We start from the raw sequence: 25,775 nt of genomic DNA on the forward strand, positions 1-25,775 counted from the left end.
TGAGTAAAGCAATTATTTACAATAGGTACGAAAGTCAAGATGTCGTGACGTCATAATACAGGACTTAAAAGAACGTTCTAATTCCAAAAAATAATTACTTAAATTTGAGTCACAATCGAGTTCCTACTTTTTCAATAACAAATATTTTCAAATTAATCATCATAAATATGTAAAATATTGATGTTTTACTATTTATTTTAAAAATTATCGAAGTGCACTCTTCGTCGTCGTCTTCTACAAAAACAGTTGTTTACTCGGTGAGGAAAATTTTTCCGATTGTTGTGATGAAAGTGCCCCAGCGTCTATGGGTACAAGTGGTGTGCGGATTTATCACAGGAAATGGTTAGTTTATTGACACAAGCGACTCCATAAACATCGAGATGGCGTCAATCTTCTAAATACTTCGAGTTGTAAGTAAAAATATGGAACGCGTTTTGGTGAGATTTGCACTACGTTTGACACCGTTTTCACTACCCTCTGTTTAAATCTTAAAATTTGGCCTTAATTTCTAACTTTGGAGAAAATACTTACTTCGAAAGGAGAGTAGAGGTCTTTGGCTCCGTTTCTCACCAACAACAAGTCGCAACTGATGCCCATCTCCAATGTCAGGACGTGTTATAATGTACTTTTTTGGGGATTGTCCAAGCTGATCGTACATGGTCCACTCTGGACCCTCACGTTTTTTACCCTACCAAATGGCACGCCTCTACCATAGCATGACCACCTTCCCAAAAATCGGAAATTAGCCTATATGGCCTTAATTTGTGACTTGGGAGAAAAACTTACTTCAAGAGGAAAGTACAGGTCTCAAGGTGTTGCTTCAACAGACACTGACTCTTGAATAATAATGGGAAGGTGTTCGTGCTACGGTAGAGGCCGACCATTCGGTACTTTACCGTGTGGTCAACAAAATTTCTAGTTCTGATGGTGTCTCCTCTAGGCCATAGGCTTGAAGAGAGTTACCGCCAACTTAACCTAAGCTGAAGTCATAGCCTATCATAATACGGCATTTCTGCTTAGGTTATTCTATTCTAAACAAAAGCTAAGTTTTAAACCTAAGCAATGGCAATCACTCCACCAAGTGATTTGTAGTCCGATAAGTAGACAAGCCTATAGGGTAACAAACCGCATGGTACAGGGGTGGACCATGTACGATCAATGTGTACAACCCCAAAAAAAGTACATCATAACGCGTCCTGACAACGGAGTAGAGGTCTTTAGCTCCGTTTCTCACCAATAACAAGTCGCGTCTGATGCCCATCTCCGATGTCAGGACGCATTATAATGTAATTTTCTTGGGGTTGTACACATTGATCGTACATGGTCCACCCCTGTACCATGCGGTTTTTTTACCCTAGGCTCGTTTAGGCCTCACAGATCATAAAAGGGTCTTATAAACCACCATCCCTCTTACCAGTGTTCAGCATTGTATTACTATATTAATCCCTCATTTGTCAACCACTTTGCATAATAATGACAAATAATCTCAATCGTCCAGGACACAATAGGCAACAGATGGAAGACCAGATTCAGTTAGCCTTGACAGACTGAACCCAGTCTCCTTGGAAGACTTACTCTAATCTCTCTCTTGAGGAGGTCCCATTAAAGTGTCGTTAACTGTATTTTCCTGTAACCTTGCTCCATCTATGTCGTATTTAACTTCCGTGGGACATTCTGTAACTTAATGCCAATTTCTTAGCGAATGTCGGGCAAAATATGTTAAGTTCTGGCAACCTAAAGAATGTTGCCAGATTCGAGGAAATTGAAATCATCTTGGAAATTAGTAATATTTCACATAAAACTATCTATACACCAATTAAAATAAATTTTAAAAACAAAAGTGATAAAATCTCTTAATATGATAAATTAATTTACCTTCTTTAATTAAAAGGTGACGTTTAAACAATTGAAGGAGTATCCACCTTGCCTGGTAACAGTGATACACGTAAACAAAACTTCCTCTTGAAAAACATTTGTAATAAAAATGGACGCTCAATAAAAGATTGGTGATTTATTCCTTTATTGAAACTCCATCTACCTCATTATCTCATGTGGATATTTTGTTTACCATGTATAAAAAGCTTAAAGATTGAAATGATGTTTGTAATAGATATTAGGCACAATCAAGATTTGGATCAGTATTCCTCCAAGGTCATTCTGTACAAATATATGAAAATCACACCAGAAAACCCAACCATAGTAATATTTTCTTCTATGGTGATGCTTTGTACAAATATGATTAACCATGTAGAAGTTAAATTTTACCAATTTCTTAAAAATCCTTCAGGTAACAGGATGAATACAGGTACTACGTACATATATCTTTAATATCTAAAAAAGGAATTTATTCATGAAAATAAAATTCGTGTGAAAAATCTTAGTTTATTATAAAAATAATATACAAAAAAAAATTCTAAATTAACGATACTACAGTATATACAAATGAGTCTACTAAACTTTACATCTTCAGACTTGCCATATATTTACATCAACTATAAACACAATTCTCACAAGATGTATTTACATGCGCTTTATGTTTCAACTCTGACATTTAATAAACCGTTGACTAAAACTTGGTACATAAAATATCCTTGTTTTTTTATATTCCGTACTTATCATTAGTACATACAGGACCAGCTGAATAATATAACTGACCTTGTAAGTAACACGGGAGGGAAGTGAGTGACTGACAGACGTCATACATAGTGATGTATAAAAATGCAACTCATACATCATTCATAAAACCGTTTTTAAATCTTTACTTCTCATTATTCATCTATACATCTTGAACCATCATATCTTACTTTATTTTTAGTGGTATTCAACTTGAGAGCATTAAGTGTTTTATTGAAGAAAGCTGGAATCTTAGCTTGTATGACAACATTCCTCCCTTTGACAATTTCTGGAACGAGTATACGTCGGCTGTGGAGGTAGGTAGGGAGGTCTCTCACTTTGCTCTGCTCGAGCTTGAGTCGGTGTAGCATATCGCCTGGAAGTTTCTGAAAAACACATGAAGAGCTTGATAAGAGGTAACAAATTACCTTACTGTATTTTCAAATAACAAATTCTAATATAGCAGAAGATACATTGCTTTCTAAAGAGGAATTCACTTCAAAAATAGTAGTTGTGGCACATATTCAAGTTCTGTAAGTATGAAATTTTTTTACATAAAAATTCTTATGATATGAGAATAACAACTGCTCCTCTACTAAACTTTACGAATAGCCTCTCTAGCCTTTTATTAAAAAAAACTTTGAAAATATTTTTGGGAGGGACAAATTGCCATGAGGTGCTACTGTCATTGGAATTATTACATAGTTTACCCTGAAAACTGTGTTAAGGCTTTTAACTTTCCTATGGTTTGCCCTATTGAAATGATGAAAGGACTTTGTACCCCCTTTGAACAAAAAACTTAAAGCAACTAGAGAAATCTGGATGATACCTTTGTAAGTTACTATTCGTCTGGTGAATTTACCAGAACAGAAATGGGACTTACCTGAGGGACCAACTTCTTCAAATTTGAGTATTTATGATCTCCAAGGACAGGACAGGAAAGCCCAAAGCCAAGATGCACACGAATTTGATGTTTTACTCCTGTTATGGGCTTCACTTCCACCCACGCAGAGTTCACATTTTTACCAAGGACCTGAAATATCAATTTCTTAAGTCTTTGTAAATTATTTTCTAACCTCACTGCAAAAAGGTTATGCCAACCAGATGAAAAACCAAGTATTACACACTAAACTGATAAACAAGATGCAAATGAATATACCGTATATTCCGGCGTATAAGTGACCGAAAAAAAGATAAGTCCGACCCCCCCAATTCTTTGAGTAAATTTTTATGATTTTAACTAATATCGGGTATAATTAAGTCGACCTCTAAAATGTGAGGCCAACCATAAAACCGCTCAAAATAAGCAGCAAGGTAAAACGTATCATATAAAATAACCTGAATGTTATTACGGTACAATAAGTTGCTCTACTTACCATATGAAATACTGGTAATATACTCGGTATATTAAAAAATCTGTGTAATATAAAAAGAGGATACTGGCAAATAGGATTAGAAATGATATAACGAAAGATACGTTACTCGTGTGTAATGTAAACAAACAAAGCGCCAACTAAAACGCTGCATAAACAACCTACGTATATATGTATGTACAAACTGCCACTCAAGTTAATGATTTGATTGGGTTGTTAAAAGGATTTTAATCAATATTTACCATTAAATAAATTTGTTTTTTTTTTATTTTATTTTATGTGATAAATAAAGATTTCATACCATATACGTATAAATGTTTTTGAACAATACCCCGGTAAATACAAACTGTCAGAGTGAACGCATCCTTCTTAGTTATGGTACTACAAATGGCTGAGCAATGTTTACACTTGCTGTGCGATTGGGGTTTCTTCAAGTTACTTTGATTTTTTTCATTTTATTTAAAGTAATGGATGTTCTAATGTATTATTATTGTTGTATTACAGTGCGAAATGTTTTTAATACATAGTTACCTCAACAAGGCTGTCATTGTTATTAGCCAACTGTAAAGCCTGGATCCTGTACCGATATGCCAAAAATAATCAAGATTCACTTTTTGTTTACCGTTTAGATAAGTCGACCCCCTTAATTTTGGCATGATTTTTTTGGGGCTAAAGGGTCGACTTATACGCCGAAATATACGTAAATACTGTACAGTAAAAGAAAAAAAAAAGTATATGAAAACTCACTCGATATCCAGTTATGGCTCGATGGCATTTGTCTGTGGATCCACGGAAACCAGCTACGTCTGGTCTCAAAACCATTCGATACTTTTTATTTATTGATCCCTCTGCTATGGGTATGTCGATAGTTCCTGAAAGGTGGTAACAAATCAGTATATTGAGATTTCCCACTGAATATGTTACAATTGCACACCTAAAGGTAATGTACTCTCGTAAGGGAAAACTGTAACTACTGGCTATCTAGCAAACTCATGACTTTATGATGGCCTAGGGTATCTTGGTAGCCTAGGTTTGATCACATTTGCTTACAATAACACCAAGCTGCCTTAAGAAAATGAAGTGATTCAATACATTTTCCACATACTAAAAAACTTTTTATACACAGTTTTTTGCATATAGTACGTACATATATAAAAGTCTTAAGCAAGAAATTTTAAATTGGTAAGATATAATTTAACAAGTTAGTCTGCTATCTAAAGATATGGCTCATGGGAAAAGCTAAGAAGTGCTTCTTTTGATACTCATCCCATGCCTTGAGGTATGAAGCAATATTTGTACTATGCAAATATTTTAATAAACATACTACTGTAATAAGATACGTATATTATATTGGTTGAAAAACTCTCTATCGCGAAGTATATACAGGCAGTCCCCGGGTTACGACGGGGGTTCCGTTCTTGAGACGCGTCGTAAGCCGAAAATCGTCGTAAGCCGGAACGACGCTTGGAAATATGTCTTAAACTAATAAAAAGTTATAAAAACCTTACTTGTAATCCTTTGGTTACACTACATGTTGTTTCCTGTAGTTTTATGTACAACCTGGAGTTATTTTCATAAAAGAATGCTGGTTCTTGAAGGTAAAAACTATTGTAATCCTCTGGTGACACTACATTCTTGAAGTTTTATGTACAACCTGGAGTGATTTTGCAAAATCTTGAGGGCTACAAGAACAGCTGATTACTATTTACGTATCATATAGACTAATTAAAGTAAATGTATCTTTAAATAGGCTTATATATTAGTATCAACAAAACATTTCCTGCCATGAGTCAGAGGCCGTTTAATGAAACGAAACACTTCTCTGTCCTATCTGTTTCAGAAATAAACGTTTACGTCAATCCCCGAGACCATTGTTTGCCAAAGTCTCTCTCTCTCTCTCTCTCTCTCTCTCTCTCTCTCTCTCTCTCTCTCTGATCAAATTACATTGGAAAACTTGACATAACGATTGCCCTAATATACGAATGTTTTGAGATATAACAGAAAAATTTGCGAAAATACAAGCTTTGATATCCACTAAATATTTGAGATACGATTTTGCGACGAGTGTTAGTTGTATAGGCGACCGATAAATGGCGTTCAGTCTGTTTGTTTGTTGGTGCTGCATGTTTAACACGTCGTTGTTTAGTTCGTTGTATTTGCGCCTATTTTTCGTGTTATTTTGTCTATTTTATTATTAACCATGGGTCTCAAAGCTAAAGACAAAGCAGGTGATAAGAAAAAACCCAAGAAAATGATGTTTTCGATGGAAGCAAAACATGAAATTATAGCAAAGCATGAACGTGGCGTTCGTATCGTCGATTTGGCAAACAGAGTATGGTCGAAATCCTTCTACAATATCCACGATCATCAAGCAGAAGGAAGCTATAAAAACCCCCGAGACCATTGTTGCCAAAGCGTCTCTCTCTCTCTCTCTCTCTCCTCTCTCTCTCTCTCTGATCAAATTAGTACTGGATAATGTCTCTCTTTGGATACTTCGATTTTGCCAAATATTGAGGGCTACAAGAACAGTTGATTACTATTTTACGTATCAATTAGACTAATTAAGTAAACGTAATCTTAAATAGGCTTTATTTATTATATCAACAAAACATTTACTGGCATGAAGTCAGAGGCCGTTTAACGAAACAAACACTTCTCTGTACTTTGAACTTGGAGGGCGTCGAAGACGCCTCTCTCTCTCTAATCTCTCTCTCCTCTCTCAGCTCTCTCTCAAATCCTCTATCTCTCTCATCTCTCTCTCTCTCCTCTCCTCTCTCCTCTCTCTCTCCTCTCTCTCTGGATACTTGGAATTTGCGTTGTAATCTACAGCAGAAACTTCGTTTTTTTTTATTATTACTGAACAAGCAATGATTTTTTCATTATTTGCGCTTTTGGCTGTTATATGAAACTCGTATGGTAATCATTCGCCGGAAACTATGTTCCGCATATGAAGGCTCCACTACAAAAACTAGAAAAATAAACATAAAAAGTGTCGAAACTCATCATAATCTAAAACCGATTTTAACCAACGAACACTTCTCTGTCCCTTAACTCGGAGCGTCGGAAGACGCTCCTCTCTCTCTCTCCTCTCTCTCCTCTTCTCTCCTCTCTCTCTCTCTCTCTCCCCTCCTCTTCTCCCTCTCTCTCTCTCTCTGCTCTCTCTCTGATCCAAATTACTGATAATGTCTCTCTTTGGGGTCTTGGAATTTTGCGTTGTAATCTAAGTCAGAACATTACGTTTTGTTTATTATTACTGGAAACCATGATTTTTTCATTATTGAGATGTTTGGAATGTTTATAATGTAACTATTATGTATTCATTCGCTCGGAACTAGTTCGCGCATATGGGCTTCACTAAAAAACATAGAAAAATTACAACATAAAAAGTGTCGAAAATCATCATAATCTTCAAACCGTTTACGAAAACGAACCTTCTCTGTCTTACTCGGAGCGTCGGAAGACGGCCTCTCTCTCTCAATCCCTCTCTCCTCTCTCTTTCCTTCTCATTCTCTCTCCTCCTCTCTCTCTCTCTCTCTCTCTCCTCGTCTCTCTCTCTCTCTCTGATCAAATTACTGATATGTCTCTCTTTGGATACTTGGAATTTGCGTTGTAATCTAAGCAGAAACTAAATCGTTTTGTTTATTATTACTGGAAACAAGCAATGATTTTCATTTATTTGCGCTTTTGACTGTTATATGTAACTAGTATGTATTCATTCGCCTCGGAAACTAAGTTTCCGCTATGAGGGTGCGTCACTAAAACAAGAAATACAATACAACTAAAAAGTGTCGAAAATACATCAGAATCTCAAAATTTTTGTTGTAATCTAACCAGAAACTTATTTTTATTAATAAACTGTGCTAAACTATAAATGATTTTTATCATAGTATGCGTTTTTTAAAAGCGTCGTTAACTCGGAGCGTCGGAAGCGTCAGCGTCGTAACCTCGGAACAAGCGTCGTAACCCAGGACGGATTTTTCCATTGAATAGTTTAAAGAAAAAGCGTCGTAACCTCGGAACGTCGTAAGCCGGAACTGTCGTAACCGGGGACCGCCTGTATAATCTTCTAAGGGGTGGACCCCTTAGAACAATATATTATGTTAATAGTAAGCAATTCAGTACACTATTATTCACCTTATATTAGTGAATATCTGAGTACACTATTATTCACCTTATATTAGTGAATATCTGAGGGCAGAATCAGCTAGCCTACAGAACTCAATTTCCAATAGCAAGTCGGGTAATTGAGACAATCATTTCATGAATCAGAGTACTGAAGTGACATTTATCAGTACAGGCAGTCCCCAGGTTACGACGGGGGTTCCGAAAATCGTCGTAAGCCGGAACATCATAAAAAATCCTAAGAAAACCTTACTTTTAATGCTTTGGGTGCATTGGAAAATATGTAAACTGCATTCTTATTGCATTTTTCATCAAAAAACCCATCAAATATTGATAATTTTGCATTGTTGGTGTCATATTTCATCTGCCAGATGAGCGTTGTAGGCGTCGTAACCCTGGAAATATTTTCTGATGAATATAGTTCCTTAACCTCGGCGTCGTAACCCAAGGACTGCCTGTATAGTATTTATACGCACCTTAAAATCTGGTAACAAACAATTGTGTACACTACAAAGTTTTAAATACATAAACAAATTACTGATGCACTTGAACAACCACATTGTAAATGCTGTAATACATATTAGTCAGTATCAAACGGCTAATAACATTCCAATGTAAAATTAATTCATGATTTACATACCATATAAAGGACTTGGAATACCCCTGGTAATTGCCCAGTACGTTTTCGTGATTTTTTGCTCTTTGAACATATCTTTCAAAGTGGATGCCATGGATGGAGTGCGAGCCAAGATCAATACACCTATAAATATTCAAGAACAATAAAAAAAAAATGAATGTACATAAACACTCATCAAGAAACAGATTCATCAAATGATAAGGACAAAGTAAGCGCTAATTTTTTCCTTCTAGAAATGAAAACAAATGAATTACATATCAAAGTTCATAGATATTTAGTGGAAACTTGAAATAGCATACAAAGAAAATCTTAACAGATATAGCATAAAATGTTATTGTTAGTATACAATAAGGTTTTGTACATACTTACCTGGCAGATATATACTTAGCTTTACGTCTCTGACGTCACGACAGAATTCAAAACTCGTGGCACACGCGACAGGTAGGTCAGGTGATCTACCTTACCCGCCGCTGGGTGGCGGCTGTAAGAACCAATCTCCTTTCCAGCCAGAATTTTTCTCTTCCACCTGTCTCCTGAGGGTGGAGGCTGGGCGGAGAACCATCAATCGTATATATCTGCCAAATAAGTATGTACAAAACCTTATTGTATACTAACAATAAATTTTTTTGTACATGAACTTTCCTGTCAGATATATACTTAGCTGATTGACACCCTTGGTGGAGGGAAAGAGACAGCAATATAAATATGGAAAAAACGGGGAAAACAACACTTGTTGTAGGATGTAAAATACAACCTTGGTTCTTACCTGTTTAGGCAGAAGACTTCGTAGTTACTGTCTATGAGTCTGCGTTGCCTGAAGAGCTTCAGCGAGGGCGTGACCTACAGCTGACAGACTCTTTGGGTCTATCAAAGGGATTTGGTATCCGCTTACTTGATAGAATCCGAGCAGGATCTTTGTCAAAAGGGGATTCGCCCACTTATATGACAGAACCTAACCACTATCATTGCAAGGAGGCTCAAACCATAAACCGATCACCTAACCAATCTAATCATTGTTAGACATACGACATGAAAGACATGCCTACCCACATGCTCTTTCAAACAACCAAAAACTTACAACCTAAACAGGGGGAAAATATATACTACAAAGGATATGTCTCAGCGTCCTGCCCAGCACCGAATCCGCCGATACGTACGGGCCTAACGCGAAAGCACTTTTCATACGTAATTTTGACGTCTCTCAGATAGTGGTTTGCGAAGACTGAGTTCATAATATTACTCAGGGATATGTTTTTTTGTTGAAAGTTAATGACGTGGCAATAGCTTCGCACCTTCATGAGCTTTGACCTTTAGAAGTTGAATGAATTTGACTTTCATCACATATCGCATGTGCTTCTTTCACCAGGCTTCTGATAAAGAAAGAAAGCGCATTCTTCGAAAGAGTCCTCCTTGGATCTCTTACAGAGCACCAAAGGTTGACCATCATTGCCCTTAAGTTTTTTCTTTCTCTGCAGATAAAACTTTAAACTTCGTACTGGGCAAAACAAGTGACCTCTCTGCTTCCTCGCCTACTAAGGCAGACAAACCTTGGACTTCAAAACTCCTAGGCCAAGGATTTGAGGGGTTCTCGTTCTTAGCAAAGAACGAAGGTAGGAATGCACAGATAGCTGCATCTCCTCTGAATCCCACATTTCCTTCTATTGCATGGAGTTCACTAATCTCTTTGCGGAAGCCAATGCCATGAGAAAAAGTGTCTTCCTCGTGAGGTCTCTAAAAGAGGCAGACTGAGGCGGTTCAAACTTAGGGGACTTCAGGAAACGTTAGCACTACATCCAGATCCCAACTGGAAGGAAATCTCTGGGAAACCTTTTTGGAATGTTTCAAAAGATCTTATTAGATCATGAAGGTCCTTGTCTTCTGAAATGTTTAAGTTTCTGTGCCTAAACACTGCAGCCAGCATGCTACGATAACCTTTATGGTTGATACCGCCATCCACTCCCTAAGGAAAAGTAAGAAGTCTGCTATTTGGGTTACAGAGGTACTGGAAGAGGAAAAGTGATGGTTCCTATACCACCGTCGAAAGACGTCCCACTTCGATTGGTAGAACTCTAAGGGTAGAAGGCCTTCTTGCTGCTGCGATAGCCGTTGCAACTCTTGCAGAAAACCCTCTCGTTCTGACCAAACTTTTTTGACAGTCTGAAGCCAGTCAGATCTAAGAGCGGGGAGGTTTCTGTGATACCTGTCAAAGTGGGGTTGTCTGAGCAGATCGATCCTCTGTGGTAATGTTCTCAGAAAATCTACTAACCATTCCAGTACCTCTGTGAACCATACTTGTGCGGGCCAGAACGGGGCTACCAGCGTCATCCTTGCTGCCTCCGATTCTGCAAATTTCTTGAGAGTTTCTCCCAGTATCTTGAAGGGAGGAAAAGCATACATGTCTAGGCCCTTCCAATCTAGGAGAAAAGCATCTATCGACACTGCCCTCGGGTCCGATATCGGAGAGCAGTAGTTGGCTATCCTCGCATTCTTGGCTGTGGCGAAAGAGGTCTATATGAGGCCTGCCCCAAAGATTCCACAGGTCCTGGCAATCATCCTCGTGAAGAGTCCACTCTGCAGGCAGGACTTGATCTTTCCTGCTTAGGAGGTCTGCTCTGACGTTCTTTTCTCCCTGTACGAACCTGGTAAGGAGACAAATCTTCCTTTCCTCTGCCCACAGCAGAAGTTCTTTTGCTGTCTCGTACAGGGAGAAGGAGTGAGTCCCCCCTTGCTTCCTGATGTATGCCAGGGCCGTGGTGTTAGTCCGAGTTGATCTGTACTGCCGAAGCTAGGACGTAGGGCTCGAATGCTTTCAAAGCTAGCCAAACAGCCATCAGCTCTTTCTTGTTGATGTGCCAGGTCACCTGTTCTTTCTTCCAGGTGCCTGACACTTCTCTTGAGCCGAGCGTTGCCTCTCCCCAACCTGTTTCCGACACGTCGGAATACAACACTTGGTTGGAGTTCGGAATGTGAAGGGACATCCCTTCTGCAAACCTGAGAGGATTCGCCCACCAAGAGAGGTCCTTCTTGAGTTTCTCTTGAAATCTCGAAGGAGAACTCTAGGTTTTGCGAACGACACCTCCAGTTTCGATGTGAAGAAAGAACTGGAGAGGTCTGAGGTGCAACCTTCCTAGAGAAAGGAATTGCTCCAACGAGGAGAGTGTCCCCAACAAACTCATCCACTCCCTCGCTGTGCATACGTCTTTCTCTAGGAAGGCTTTGACTTTCTCTGACCCTCGGGCTATCCTTTCTGGAGACGGAAAAGCCCGAAAATCCAGAGAAACCATCCGAATCCCCAGATAGATACGATCTTGACTGGGGATCAACTGAGACTTTTGAAAGTTCACCAAAAGTCCCAGAGAAACTCGCCATGAAAAGGGTCTTTTGTAGGTCCTCCAAACATCTTTTCTGTGACTTGGCTCTGATTAGCCAGTCGTCCAAGTAAAGGGACACCCTGACTCCCTCCAAATGTAGCCATCTTGCTACATTTTTCATTAGTCCTGTGAAGACCTGAGGGGCTGTTGAAAGGCCGAAACACAAGGCCCTGAACTGGAATATCCTTCCTCCCATCATGAACCTGAGGTATTTTCTTGAAGAAGGATGGATAGGCACATGGAAGTAAGTGTCCTGAAGATCTAGGGACACCATCCAATCCCCTGGACGAAGAGCCGCCAAACCTGAGGATGTCGTCTCCATGGCGAACTTCCTCTTTTCTACAAAGAAATTCAGGGCGCTTACGTCCAGAACCGGTCTCCATCCTCCTGAGGCTTTTGGAACTAGAAATAGGCGGTTGTAAAAGCCCGCTGAGCATGGGGTCGCTCACTAGCTCTATAGCCTCTTTCTCTAACATTTGTTCCACTGCCTGTGTTAGAGCGAGGCTCATGATGGGATCCCTGTACCTGGCCACCAACTCCCTCGGAGTCATCGTCAAAGGTGGTCTTTCCGTAAAGGGAATCAGGTATCCTTTCCGGATAATCGAGAGGGACCAGTTGTCCGCTCCTCTCTTTGCCCAGGCTTCCGAGAATCTTAGAAGCCTGGCACCTACTGATGTCTGGAGGACTACTTTCCCTACTTCTTAGCTCTGGAAGAGCGAGAAGGATCTTCCTCTCTTGAATGGTCTATTACCTCTAGAGGTAGAGCCTTTAGAAGGAGGGCCCCCTCGAAAGGGCTCCTGACTAGCTGGAGTCTCCTTCTTAGTTCTTCGTCTGGAAGGAGGTCCTAGGTTTCCGGGCCGACTGAGCGAGCATGTCTTGAGTCGCCTTTGCAGAGATAGATCCTGAGATGTCCTGGATTATCTTCTTCAGGAAGAGAAGAGGCAAGAGCTGCGAATATAGAAGCGAGGCTCTTTGAGCATGCGAGACGGACTTTGTAAGAAAAGAGCAGAAGACTGATCTCTTCTTAAGAACCCCTGCTCCAAACAGGGAGGCTACTTCTCTCGATCCATCTCTAACTGCCTTATCTATGCATGTCAGTACACTGTTGAGATCCTCGGGCGAAATGGAATCCGTGTTCTGAGTCTTTTTAGCCAAGACCCCCAAAGACCAGTCAAGGAAGTTGAAGACTTCCAAGACTCTGGAACATTCCCTTCAACAGGTGGTCGAGCTCGTTCATAGCCCAGGTAGTCTTAGCAGACAAGAGAGCCGAGCGTCGTGCGGCATCCACCAGTGAAGAGAAGTCCGCGTCTGCAGATGACGGTAGACCCAGGCCTAGGGGTTCTCCAGACTCATACCAAAAGCCTAGTCCCTGCCCGTAAGCTTGGAAGGGGGGAAAGAAAAACACAGTCTTCCCTTTCTCCTCCTTTAGAAAGCAGCCAATCACCAAAACTCTCAAAGCTTTTTTTCATTGAGATGGTTGGCTTCATCCTCACACAAGAGGAAACCTTCGTCTTCTTAGAAGTCGAGAATAACGAGAGAGGAGACGGAGGAGCAGGGAGAGTAAGGGAGTCTCCAAACTCTTGAAGAAGGAGGTCTGTAAGGATCTTGTAGGACGATACCGAAGAATCCTTAACTAAATCCTCTTATAAAGGTTCCACTTCATCCACCGAAGAACCCTCGACTTCTTTACGAGAGCAGTTGGACTTCTCTAAGAAGTGCGTCTATCTAGGGATGTCTGGCAGCCGTCTGGCGCCTATCAGGGGAAGCCAAAGCTTTGGGAGAGCTCCTCTTGAATGCGTCCTTCCTACTCCGATGAGTGCGTCCTCTGTGATCCTGAAGTCTACTCCTAGATTCCCGGGAGTCCAAAGGAGAGCGCCTGCTAGGAGAGGAGAGCCTACTAAGCTCAAGGCACCTAACAGAATCCATGCGCCTGTCCAAAGGAGAGCGGCTACCTGGCGAACTGCGCCTACAATGAGGAAGAACGCCTACTAGGCTCTTGGCGCCTACCTACAGGAGAGCGAATCCCTGGAGAAGATAGCCTACTCGGAGACAGGCGTCTACCATGCTCCACAAACTTAGATCGAGACGCGTGGGTCTCTGCAAAAGGTAGTCTCTCAGCCGAGACATATCTTTCAGGCTCTTTACGCCTGACCTGAACAGAGCAGCTAATAGGAGAACCGCGCCTATCAGGAGAAAAGCGCCTATCTTCCGCACAGCGCTTGGAAGCGGGAGAGCGGCTACTTGGGGAGTAGCGCCTACCAGGCTCTAGGCGCCTAACATAAGGAGAGATCCTGTCTCTTAAAGAATCCATGAAAGAGGAGGCTCTCTTATCCGGAGATTGAAGGATCTTCGGAAAGGAGCGAGAAGACGAAGCTGTACGCTTATCTTTAGACGAGAGCCTACTAGGCGCTAGATCCCTTTCTACTGGAGAAATGAAGTCGCCAGGAGAAAGCTTCTTGGGCGATTGTCGCCTGGAAGATGACAAAGCGTCTGCCAGGGAAGAGCGCCTCCTTCCATCCGCTGTTACAGGAGAGAGAGCCGCCTCCGACTGAGAAGGTAAGCAGGAGAAGGTATCCTAGACTTCTTGACGGGAGAGAGACGTCCTTCTTACGACGCGTATCTCCAGCCAAGGAGCCCGCCAGCGCCGAAATCTGAGCTTGCAGCCCCGCAAGAATCCGAGCTGGAGATCTTGCAAAATCCTCCACAGGGGAAGAGGATCGAAGCCTACTCTGAGGCGAGAACTCCTGCTCCCTCCTGGGTTTCTTGATATCCACTTCCGGCTCTTCTGGAAAACATTCCGGGCTGGAAGGAAAGGCGCAAGGAGCCTTCCAGGCTCTCTTCAGCGGTCGCGATGAATCCGAGGCGCTCCATTCTCTTCTAGGCGAAGGTGAGGAAGAAGAAGAGAAGCATTGGCGTAATACCTCCTTCTTGGCGCGAACAAGGGCAGCCTGGGTACGAACATCAGGATCTACCGAGGGGACGCCATGATCGGTGGAGTTCTCCTTAACCTTCCTGCGGCTGTTGACGTTTCCTCCTCCACTGGGACTGGGAGTCTGGAAGAGGTTCTAGGCCTGGAAAGCATTAAGGAGGACCGATCAGGACGCACCCTCCACTGCACTGGGGTCACTACACAATTCACCTTCACTGTTATTCTTACCTTGCAACGAACGAATCTTCTTCTCCATGCTAAGGATCGTGGCTCTCATGGTTGCCACTTCCGAAGTCGTATCTTTAGGTTCGATGCAGGGCGCAGGAGCTGAAACTGGAGAAGGATCTAATGCTACAACAGGATTGTCTACTTCTACCTCGCTAATACGAGACTTACTAAAGAAACTTCTAGACGAAGCTTTTCTCACCCTGTCTTTCTCCAACTTCCTCAAGTAGGAAGAAAGAGACTTCCATTCACCCTCATCCAACTTCTCCACACTCATTAACACGGGTTAACAAAAAAACATTCTTTTCCCCCTACATTTCAAGCATACTGTGTGAGAATCTACCGTAGCTTTCGGTAGCCTTACCTTGCATTCATCCATAGAGCACACCCTAAACATAGAATTTCTTAACCTCTACATCAGACATCTTGAAATCAAGAAAAATCCAAACCAATATCAAAAAAACAATCCACAAGCGCATATGCCAAGCCAACAAGATCAGGTACTTCACTGAAAGTCAGTCCAAATAAATCCAAGGCAACGAGAATCGAATAAAGCTGTCAGGACGGTAACAACCACAGGTGTAGTCGTCACCGGCGACGAAAAATTCTGGCTGGAAAGGGAGATTGGTTCTTACAGCCGCCACCCAGCGGCGGGTAAGGTAGATCACCTGACCTACCTGTCGCGTGTGCCGCGAGTTTTTGAATTCTGTCGTGACGTCAGAGACGTAAAGCTAGGTATATATCTGACAGGAAAGTTCATGTACAAAAACAAATTTTAGCAGCACAGTGTAATGTAATTATATCAATTGTTTGTTTCTATGGTGTTTTTACGTTGCATGGAACCAGTGGTTATTCAGCAACGGGACCAACGGCTTTACATGACTTCCGAACCACGTCGAGAGTGAACTTCTATCACCAGAAATACACATCTCTCACTCCTGAATGGAATGGCCGAGAATCGAACTCGCGACCACCGAGGTGGGACGCCAACACCATACCAACCACGCCACTGAGGCGCTGTAATTGTATCAAGACCAAAGCATAGATTACCTAAAACATTTATCAAGCAAGACCCAAAAAACAGAATGCCAAGTGTACTGATAACATCTATAAATAAATACATAAAACCATAAAAACTGTGATACAAGGAAAACTGAAACTTTATCTAATCAGTACGGTAGTGTTTTGTTCTCCAATCAGAGCAGAGAAATACATGCATTACCTGTTGTTTTGGCGTCTAGCCTATGAACCATATGAAGCTCCTCAGCATTTAAATGCCCTGCAAGCTCAGGTAAATAATGCTCTAGTGTGTGGTGTGCACTTGACGTCCCCTCATGCATAGTCACTCCATACGGCTTGTACAACCCAACAATATCATCTGAAAAAGAATTAAATCTTGATACCAAAGATAAGTAAGAGATACAAAGTTCCCAGGCTGCAAAATATACCAGATTGGTTTTGATTGCATAAATATATGTATTTGGGTGAAGAGCATTGATGAAGCTGATATTTACATACAAAAGTACAAGAACTAAATTGTCTGACATCTAATGTACACTCAATGTAAAAATACTGAATGAGGGAAATGATCTTGACCCTTTATTAGCATGATATGTTTTAGCATTTAATCCATGCATAATACACCATAATAATATGTTAGGTTGTATATAACCAAACATATTAGAAATCACAGAACTTAAACCTAGCTATAAGTATTGTAGTCTATTATATATTCTTAGATTTCCTAAAATATCTTAAGAGTATGTACTGTACATTAATTTCCCTCATCATACTATTACGTCAAAATATACTAATGAACCTTTGCAATTTTCCAAAACTTCTAAACTCCTATCCTATAGAATCAAATACAGAAAACCAAAAACTGGGAACAGAAGTACTGTAATAATACAAGTGAGAAACGTGGCTCATTAAGTTACTTACTTGCATCATAAATAATGCTAGTCTTCAACAATGACAACATTTCCATCCGTGTACAAGAATGTACTGTTTGCTCGTTTACTAAACTTAGAATTTTCTCGTAGCCTTTAGATGTCGGCGATTCACTTTCGTTGAATCCAAATTTGCTGTCGTGGATCTCTCTTCTTTTCTTAGTTACAAAATCATAAGCTGTTGCAGGAGGAGGCTCTTTTGTGGGTGAACTCTCTTGCTTTTTGGTTTTCTGGGGATGTAAATTTAGGGGTGACTCTGTTTCCTTATCCATACCAAGATAACTTAGAGCTATATTCGAAGTATTCTGTTGAGTTAAATTTAATTGTAATTTTACATCATCTTCCTTGTGTGCTCTCGATGACTCTAAACCGGACATATCAGAGAACGCGTTTTCCAATTCTTCCTTAATTTCAGAGAACTCAACGGGAGGTTTGCGGTTTTCTCTGATTGCATCCAACGACGGCTTAAAGTAAGTTTCATCAATGAAATTTAAATCACTCGTGGAGCCTAAATCCTGAGCAATAGGTAATGGGCCATGGTATCCATCTCTCTGTGTAGTATTAAAATTAGCATTACCATCATTAACATTGGCCTCTCTCTGTAAAATTCCACTGCTGAAAAACTGCTCATCAATAAATCCTGTATCACGCACGGGCCTACCAGGAACCTCCTTCCCCTCAGGGGAATTGTGACCACGCTCCGTTTGAGGCCTAACAAAGGAATTTGATTCTAATGCCTTAGGCCTGGGCACATCGTCAGGACCCCCAAAAAGCTCATCAAAGATCCTTTCACTTTCAGTCAAATAGGTGGTTTTCTCAGAAGGCGTTGCCGACGTTCCATGGTTTTGTTTAACGGCCAAGTCCTGCGGCATTGGGTCAATAGCTGGTTCTTGGCAGAGCTGGGTAGGCGTATTATGAATTTCACTAGGTTCAGCAGTGTTAAAATCTCCATTCCTTGTATCTTTTTCGACTAAAGGCCTGTCTGTTCTATCAGGCCCATCTAGGGTATCGAACTGGCCGTGTACCCTGGGGACGTTATCGTTGTCGAACCGGATCATCCCGAAGTTGGTGGAATGGACTTTCTCCTGGGGCGTCTCGCTTTTCATGTCTTGCAATATACTTGCGTACTTTAAAATAACGGGATCGACGCTGTCGATCGCTCTTGTGTCCTTAGATGGCTGGAGAGATGATTTAGGGGGAGGCCTATTCGAAGGCATTAAGGCCTCATCTCCCAGCTCCCTTGGGGTTCCGGGAGGTCTGAAGTGTGACACTTCTTCATCTTCTACCAATATATTTCTCCTTCTCTCACTAATTGCAATTCCTCTCGGCGAACGATTTACTCTGCAGATGCTAAAGTGACGATGTAAAGCCGCTGTAATCACAAAACACTGCTTATTTAAGACATTAAAACGTACTGAGGCAGCCATGCTGGTCTTACGTCAATGTTTGTTTTGGTTCGGTTAACATCACATCTACACTTCAATGCCTGATGGATAGTGCCGCTAGTCCGGCATCTTGCCCCTCCCAAAATATTACTGGTGGAATTTCCACTACAATTGTGTTTCTTTAGACAGATATAACGTCATTAATTCACCTACGCCTGTTTCTTCAATAAATCCGTGGCAAGGAGTACTCTAATGTTACTTATTCATACTTCGTATTTTGAATTACATAGACCCTCTTCTTTGGCCGAAAATTGATTCATACAATTTTTGCTTTATCTGCTGCGCAACGCTTCTTACTCTTCTTATATTTCCATACTTCCCCATTTCTTACTTGCTTTTCCATAATCATTATCGACGGTTTCCTTGTCTTATAACGCTGGTCGTTCATAAGGTATTCCGATCTAGGCTACAACAATTACTTAAGGCATTTTCTATTGCTCCCTTGTTACGCGTTGGGTATATCACGTCATCAAGGATTCAGTGTACTACATTAGGTCAAATGTTTACTTAATGAGGTAACTGATTTTGTCCATATACTGCTCTCTTCCAATTAGATGTGTCTCAGACCTATTCCATATAGTTATGTCTTTTCAGACCGTAGACAAGACCCCTACCACGTCAGGTCCCGTTGTGCCCTCTGGGCAAGAGAAAAAATAGGCAAGTCGGTACCGGGTAGTCACCAGTCAGCTCGACTGGACACTCATTCTCAAGTCACCTGACCAATCAGTGTTCATAAACAAGTTCTGAAGCACGGACAGGGAGATTCGCCAAGGAACTTAAGACCAGGTGAATGGTGTATACGACTTCGTAAATAAGTATTTGAAACGTTGATAGTGCTTTTTTTACTTTTAAAGGAGTACACTAATGCATACTTTTTTGTCATTTTTAAGCTACGTGGATAACTACGCAAGCTCGGACCAAGGTCTATACTTGGACAAGGTTAAGAAAACATCCCGATATGGGTTGTTTGCTTGCTCGAGTGTTTTTAAATTTCGTTGTTTCGATTCCAAATAAGTTTACCGACTTGAATATGGGTTATGTAACTCTATAGTGAATATTTAGCGTTATTTACAGAAAATATTAAAAATCTACAGTTCAGTTATAATAGTATTATCATCGCTGTGACGTCAAGTTTTTCAGGCCTGTTTGAAAAACAGACTGAGTAAAGTCCATTAAAACCTTTGTGCTGTAACTGTACTTATCGTTCATACGTTTGAGTTAAGTTGAGTCAATGTTAAACGTAAAGTTCGTCAAGAAAAGGGTAATTCTAGGCAATAACCCCGCGTGGACTGCAAGGAATGTTCCCTCGAATACAAGTAAGCCACTTGGGAATGGGGCATCTAATGTTTTTCGCCGTGTTTAGAAATAGCCCCAGGGGGTTAATTACGGTCGACCCCCACAAATATCGGTAAATTCTTAATAAGCTACCCAAATACTATAAGATATCGTAATTTCCAAAGAAATACCCGACTTGGAGTTATTGCCTCTACCAAGAAAAGTCGCAATTTATTAGGGAGAAAACAAGTAAATGAAAAAGTTGCATAATTTCTTTCTCGCCCACCTATCCAGCTACCTAGTTTAAGCAGGTGGAAGCCAGCAGCTGACCTTGATATTAGCGATGCTAGTCCCAACCACTACAACAAATAGCCTTCCGTGTGTGTGTGTGTTTTTCTATGACGTTTGCGTCTTTGAAGGTGTGTTAACACTGATGAGGCAAGCATGTTTTGCTGCACCCCACCTCTCGCTCTCGCTCTCTCTACGTGACGAAGGTACCTAATTGGGAAGTTAGTTTACCATGTCATTTTTGGAGGATGGGGGGCGGGGCTCTTATTCTACATTACGTGTACAATTTTTAAAAAATGAGAGTTTATAACATTTTAGCAATGTGTTTAATACCACTGATACCATTTATTGATATAATGATGAATTTTTCATAGACAATCAGATCACAATACCGCGAATTCTATAGCTGAGCGTAGCAACATTATATTTGCAATTACAAAGACGACGTTCAGTTTTTTAATCATAATTTCATAGCTATTTGAGTTTTTTTCGCGTTGTTAAGGTTCTCCTTTGTATTGATCTTTTTCTTTGCATACAGTAACGTCAGACTTTTGACATGTGGCTTTGTGTTCTAGGTAAGAGAAACAAGTGACTCTTAATGTTGTCAAGTATACAACCGACAATAGTAATTTAGGGCATTATTAAATTTTGCCTACCCAAATCTAATTTGACAGGAGTCATTACGATATGACCGAGAGTACGATAAAGCCTCAAAGAAGTTATAAATGCCTTCTATTTCCGCGTTAATTGATTATCTCATACATTACCATATAAAAATTGTTATAACCTCCAAAAATTTGCCTTATCTTTCGACCCTTCTCCCTTTTCATTACTCAGCGTAGCAGTGAAGATGACTTCAGCTTCTGACAGAGCAATTCTCAACTCCATCTTCAATCCTCTTCTGCCAGTTGGCGAGTGCGTCTATGAAGAAGATATACCAGCTGAACTTAAAGGTGTGATGAATCGTGTTAATTTTGTTTTTTAGAAATATAATTGACCTAGTTTAATGTTGGGTAGGATCTTTCGCCCTTTCTAGATAGTGGCAGTTTTGATTCTTATGAATCTTTAGTAGTAATTTATCCACTTCTTTTATACTCTGAAGAGGCATTCTTTCTTCAGGTTCATTTTTGCATTTGTAGTACCTACTGTGTATATCACTATTCCTGATGCTAATCAGTTCAGATTTTCCACTGCAGTAAATACCTACTCCTTGGCAACTTAAGAAATATGATTTTAATTAAAAAGGAAATATTTCTTTCGATTTATAAAATCACTCCATTAGCCTGGTTTGGGAAGCCCCATTAGGGCAGAATAAAGGTCAAGTCAAGATAAATAATAGGTATGCAAATGACTGGACAGACATGTTCCCCAAAAACCATGGAGGCAGAGCAGTGTCGAAGATCTGGACAGGCTCTCCATAGGAATGGAATGGAATATATAGTTTAGGTCAAAGCATTGGGACCTATGAGGTTATTCAGTGCTGGAAAGGAAATTGAGAGTTAAGTAGGTTTTGAAGGTGTAACAGGATGAAAACCTTGCAGTTGGCCTATGAAATAATTGTTAGGAGAGGGTGGATTGTGAGATGAAAGAAAATATGAATGGAGGAACAGTAAAAGGAATGAAAGGGGTTGCAGTTAGGGGTAGTGAAACTAGGAAACTACCCTGTGGACTTTTATCTTCTCCAGATGCTGATGATGACAGCCCAGAGGGCCAAAAAGCAAAGGCTATGGAACTTGAAGGCGTAAAAGCAGCGGAGGCAGGGGACGTTGAAGGTGCAATAAAGTTCTTTTCAAATGCTATTGATTTAGCTCCTACAAGAGCTTCTGGCTACAACAACAGAGCACAGGCACTGAGGCTACAGGGAAAAATTGAAGGCAAGATATTTACCATGTTATCAGAATATTTATCCTTAGGGAAATGCTAGGTACACTTGTGAAGAATTTACCTGTTGCACTGAAGCTTTATAAAATGCAACACACGTCTAAATGTACCAAGTAATTCCTTCAATATGGATCTAGTTAATCTACTTAAGCACTAACAATAACAGGGTGGGGATATAATCATAAAGTAATGAATTGGATGGCTTCCACAACCCTACGACAGTGAATTTGGCAGCAGTTTGCAAATGCTTATCTCTTGCAGATGCATTGGCCGACCTCAACAAAGCTATAACACTCTCCGGAAGTAAGGGCCGAGCTGCCTGTCAAGCTTACACACAACGTGCCATGATCCACCGACTACAAGACAGAGAGAAGTCAGCGCGCAGCGACTTCCAAGAAGCAGCGAATTTGGGTTCAGAGTTTGCTAAAGCTCAGGCGAGTCAAATCTTTGTATTAACCTCATATATACTGCCACTGACATATAGCTACTATATGCAATAGAATTCATGGGGAAAAGCGACATAAAGGTTTTGTTGTTACAATACTTTGAAACAAAGATCAAAGATATTTTCATTCTTGTAGATGAACAAATATTACTTGAGCTATAGTTTAAATTAGAAGGCACTTTGTTTTGAATTTAAGTGGTCTGATGAAACTTAAAAATAATAATCTCGAGTTAGTGACAAATAACCACATTACATGCTTGTCTACTTCGTCACTACATATATATATGTAAACATTACCATCTTATAAATGGACAACTGTTCAGTACCCTTTATATAGATATGACACTAATTTGGTATGTATGCACAGCTCAGTAAATTATGGCGCTATTTTTCTCGCTAGTTTCAGCTTTTCATCTTCTTAATTTGATGCATTTTTGGTTTGTTTAAATATTTTTTCAGATGATAGTCATACTTGCCACAAAATGTCATGATTTTCTTGTAACATTAATGGACATTTAAGTTTAGCCTGACTGAATTTTCTTTGCTGTAGTCGTATCTCTGGCCTGTAGCTATATTGTATACAGTTAAAAGTAATTTTGTATTTTAATCTACTAAACTGATCTAGTTAAAAATAAAATTTAAGACAAATATACAGGTTACTCTACCAAATTTAATCGTTATTTGCTTTACAGCTTGTCCAGATGAACCCCTATGCTGCACTCTGCAACAAAATGCTTCATGATGTGTTTAGCAAGCTGCAACGAGGAGAATGTGAAGGTGTGTAACTGCTCTTCCACCTAATCGAACAGACTCAACAAAGTTACGTCAAAATGCACGAGTTTTTAAAATCACTGTGTATAGGTTGGCAAAACACTGATTAACAAAAAAAAATTTACTTCAAATGATGATTACATGCAACAGGAGATGTGAAAATTTTAAATTTAGAGTATTAGGACAATTACATGTAGCTTTAGAACCACAACTTTTATTTACCCTCATGAATGCCCAAACCTTGCATACGTTAATGCTGTGTTAACACTATGGTGACAGACTCGGCTAAGCCATTTTCCATCTATAAGATCAGTCTTACTTAGTCAAAGCAACAATGCTTCCCTTTTCAAACCAGCAGAACTAACTGGTAGTCGCCCGTCGCCAGAAATTGAGATATACTTTGCCCATGTATAAAAGCTATACATTAATTGCTTGAAAAATGTATCATAATTGCGGATGTATTTTCTAATTGTAATCAGGATTAGAAACAGAATGAGTATACTTCAGCTTCAGGAAATAATCATAACTAAAATTTTAAAGATATACTCATAAAATTACCCATGTCCCCATATCTGCTCTACATTCAATACTACAGTACTTATATATCCATTAAAAAAGCATGCGTTTTTTATCACTTGTTTTTCTTTGTTACCTTCAACTCGAAAGAATCACAGAAAATTGCGAAAAGTCAAATTCACAAGTAAACACAATGAAAACAGCAAGATCTTTTGAGTGGTACCATTGGTCTCACAAAACAATGTGAATGGAATAAGACCCTCTATGACTGACAAATTATACATAGTATAACATGATTTCAGTGGTACTGCAATAATGACTTGACTGAAGCTGTCCATATAGTGTTAACAGATTCAAAAGACCTTAATTAAGGGTCACTAATATAAATTAAGAAAAATTACCACATATCCACTGAGGTTACAGTATTGCAAATCTTATCAAAATATATTATGCAAAAACTCTTATTAATTAAGTGAAAAAGTACAAAAAAAAAATTATAAACATATCACGTGAACATACCTGTAATCCTAACTCAGTAAGATGAACTACAGCTACGGGAAATAAAATGTCTAGTTTTCTAGTTTTGCACAATGCTTACGTTAACCAATAATTTTGTTTATTTGTGCAAGCCTCAACACTCAAATCATTTTAAAAATTTATATAAAAACAATTGCAGAAATTTTACTCGAGAGCCTTTCTTATAACTAACAGATCCCTCAACTCTTGCAAATTGAAATGTACTTTCTAAACATGACTGAAATGATTATACGTCGATGATCATGTATGATTTTGCATAACACTAACTATGCTTTAATTTTCTATCACATCCAAGTAAGTAAGCATCTATATATAAAACAAACTTAAAATCTAAAATTAACTCGAGTCATCGTTTATAGTACTCTGCTTATCGAGTTTTATTTCTTCGACGCCCGAGCCTTTCTGCTCGGCCGTCTCCTTCTCTTCCATATTTTCCATGTTGAGTGTATCCACATCTTCTCTTTCCACCATCTCAAACGTCTGCGAGTTTGAATTCTCAGATTCTGTTTCACTGGCAGCAGTCTGCTCTTCAGTAACAACTCTGCAACACAATGGAAAAAATGTTGATGGAAACAGTACAGTACATCAGTTCAAAAATCTAACCACCAATCAGTCAACAACTTGAAAAATCACCTTCAAAATATTGCCATTCTGTATTTTACATATCAGAGCTTGTTGTGTAGAATGTATAAAGGACAAAAACTAAGAATTTACAAACTTCCTTGGTAGGGTATAAAGAAGGTTAACTGTAATATCAAACTAAATTTCATAAATAACTGTTGATTGGGAAAGATTGGTACAGGGAGCTACAATTTACAACCCTTATTCTTGTCTGAAGTTTAATTATACTTCATACATCACATTTTGTATTATCATCAAACTTCTCATAGGCTAGGTTAAATAATCACACCATACACTAATGGCAAACATACCCTCTCTTTTTGTCATAATTCATGAGCTGTTACTCTCTGTAGTTCCACTTGTAGTATATTACTACTTGTAGTACCCAGCGTCTCATTGCTTCGAATTTCTCTATACACTAAGTACAATTCCTTAGCTTGGCAGTGCAGAGAAATAAATTGTTTATTTAAGTTTACCCTTAATGGTATCTTATCTTTAATTGCTTGTAATATTACCTGGTGTTTTGCTAACCTTTTATATTAGAAAATTTTGACAATTTTGGATCAGTCTTAGGTATATTTGAGGATGTATTATTATTATTAATACATAAATCATTATTATTAATATTATAACGGATTATTGTTTGTTGTTGTTATTACTATTATAAAAATTGATCTACTGTTAGTTATAATCTTTCATGTTACTACTAAAATATGAAATAATATTTTGTTATAGGTGGCAAGAAATTTGTCCATAAAGTGTTACAAATTATCAATC

At 39.5% G+C, this 25,775-nt stretch overlaps 4 protein-coding genes across 14 annotated transcripts in view; 1 reads left to right on the forward strand and 3 right to left on the reverse strand.

Moving 5' to 3' along the window:
- Positions 1–1,942, reverse strand: part of LOC135213574 (uncharacterized MFS-type transporter YhjX-like) — a 35,265-nt gene extending 33,323 nt beyond the window's left edge. For 4 of the 6 annotated variants that reach the window (XM_064247568.1, XM_064247567.1, XM_064247566.1 and 1 more), the window contains exon 1: positions 1,576–1,744. The gene's annotated coding sequence lies outside the window, so the exon portion shown is untranslated. Of the gene's footprint in view, positions 1–1,414; positions 1,548–1,575; positions 1,745–1,875 lie in introns of those variants that run through there. The other 2 variants (XM_064247565.1, XM_064247564.1) reach the window with 2 other exon arrangements.
- A 428-nt stretch (positions 1,943–2,370) lies between these two features.
- Positions 2,371–19,269, reverse strand: LOC135213576 (uncharacterized). Its single transcript, XM_064247569.1, has 6 exons — positions 17,212–19,269; positions 16,493–16,648; positions 8,749–8,868; positions 4,734–4,858; positions 3,497–3,646; positions 2,371–2,999 (listed from the first exon to the last, which is right to left on the reverse strand). The coding sequence occupies exons 1-6, from the start codon at positions 18,644–18,646 to the stop codon at positions 2,769–2,771; spliced, it is 2,217 nt and encodes a 738-aa protein (XP_064103639.1). The 5' UTR covers positions 18,647–19,269; the 3' UTR covers positions 2,371–2,768.
- Positions 19,270–19,312: 43 nt separating this feature from the next.
- Positions 19,313–23,529, forward strand: LOC135213578 (tetratricopeptide repeat protein 36 homolog). 3 transcript variants are annotated; one of them, XM_064247576.1, is made up of 5 exons: positions 19,313–19,450; positions 21,065–21,180; positions 21,913–22,101; positions 22,370–22,542; positions 23,246–23,529. In XM_064247576.1, the coding sequence occupies exons 2-5, from the start codon at positions 21,078–21,080 to the stop codon at positions 23,336–23,338; spliced, it is 558 nt and encodes a 185-aa protein (XP_064103646.1). In that variant the 5' UTR covers positions 19,313–19,450; positions 21,065–21,077; the 3' UTR covers positions 23,339–23,529. The 3 variants fall into 3 exon arrangements, with proteins under 3 accessions (XP_064103646.1, XP_064103645.1, XP_064103647.1); XM_064247575.1 differs by having other exon boundaries at positions 19,321–19,450; positions 21,070–21,180; XM_064247577.1 differs by having other exon boundaries at positions 19,331–19,450; positions 21,073–21,180.
- LOC135213577 (translocation protein SEC62-like) overlaps positions 23,431–25,775 on the reverse strand; it is a 54,825-nt gene continuing 52,480 nt past the window's right edge. For all 4 annotated transcript variants that reach the window (XM_064247573.1, XM_064247571.1, XM_064247572.1 and 1 more), the window contains one exon: positions 23,431–24,918. In XM_064247573.1, coding sequence (XP_064103643.1) covers positions 24,714–24,918 — 205 coding nt within the window. In that variant the 3' untranslated portion in view covers positions 23,431–24,713. The remainder of the gene's footprint in view (positions 24,919–25,775) is intronic.

This window comes from Macrobrachium nipponense, chromosome 43 (assembly GCF_015104395.2).
Source record: "Macrobrachium nipponense isolate FS-2020 chromosome 43, ASM1510439v2, whole genome shotgun sequence".
Classification (NCBI taxonomy): Eukaryota; Metazoa; Arthropoda; class Malacostraca; order Decapoda; family Palaemonidae; genus Macrobrachium; species Macrobrachium nipponense.

Coding starts and splice junctions, on each gene's coding strand:
- LOC135213576 (XM_064247569.1), bottom strand. CDS start 18,646: ATGGCTGCCTCAGTACGTTTTAATGTCTTAAATAAGCAGTGTTTTGTG. Junction 16,649..17,211: donor TAGCATTATTTATGATGCAA/GTAAGTAACTTA, acceptor ATTCTTTTTCAG/ATGATATTGTTGGGTTGTAC. Junction 3,647..4,733: donor GAGCCATAACTGGATATCGA/GTGAGTTTTCAT, acceptor TTGATATTTCAG/GTCCTTGGTAAAAATGTGAA.
- LOC135213578 (XM_064247576.1), top strand. CDS start 21,078: ATGACTTCAGCTTCTGACAGAGCAATTCTCAACTCCATCTTCAATCCT. Junction 22,102..22,369: donor GCTACAGGGAAAAATTGAAG/GCAAGATATTTA, acceptor TATCTCTTGCAG/ATGCATTGGCCGACCTCAAC. Junction 22,543..23,245: donor CAGAGTTTGCTAAAGCTCAG/GCGAGTCAAATC, acceptor TTTGCTTTACAG/CTTGTCCAGATGAACCCCTA.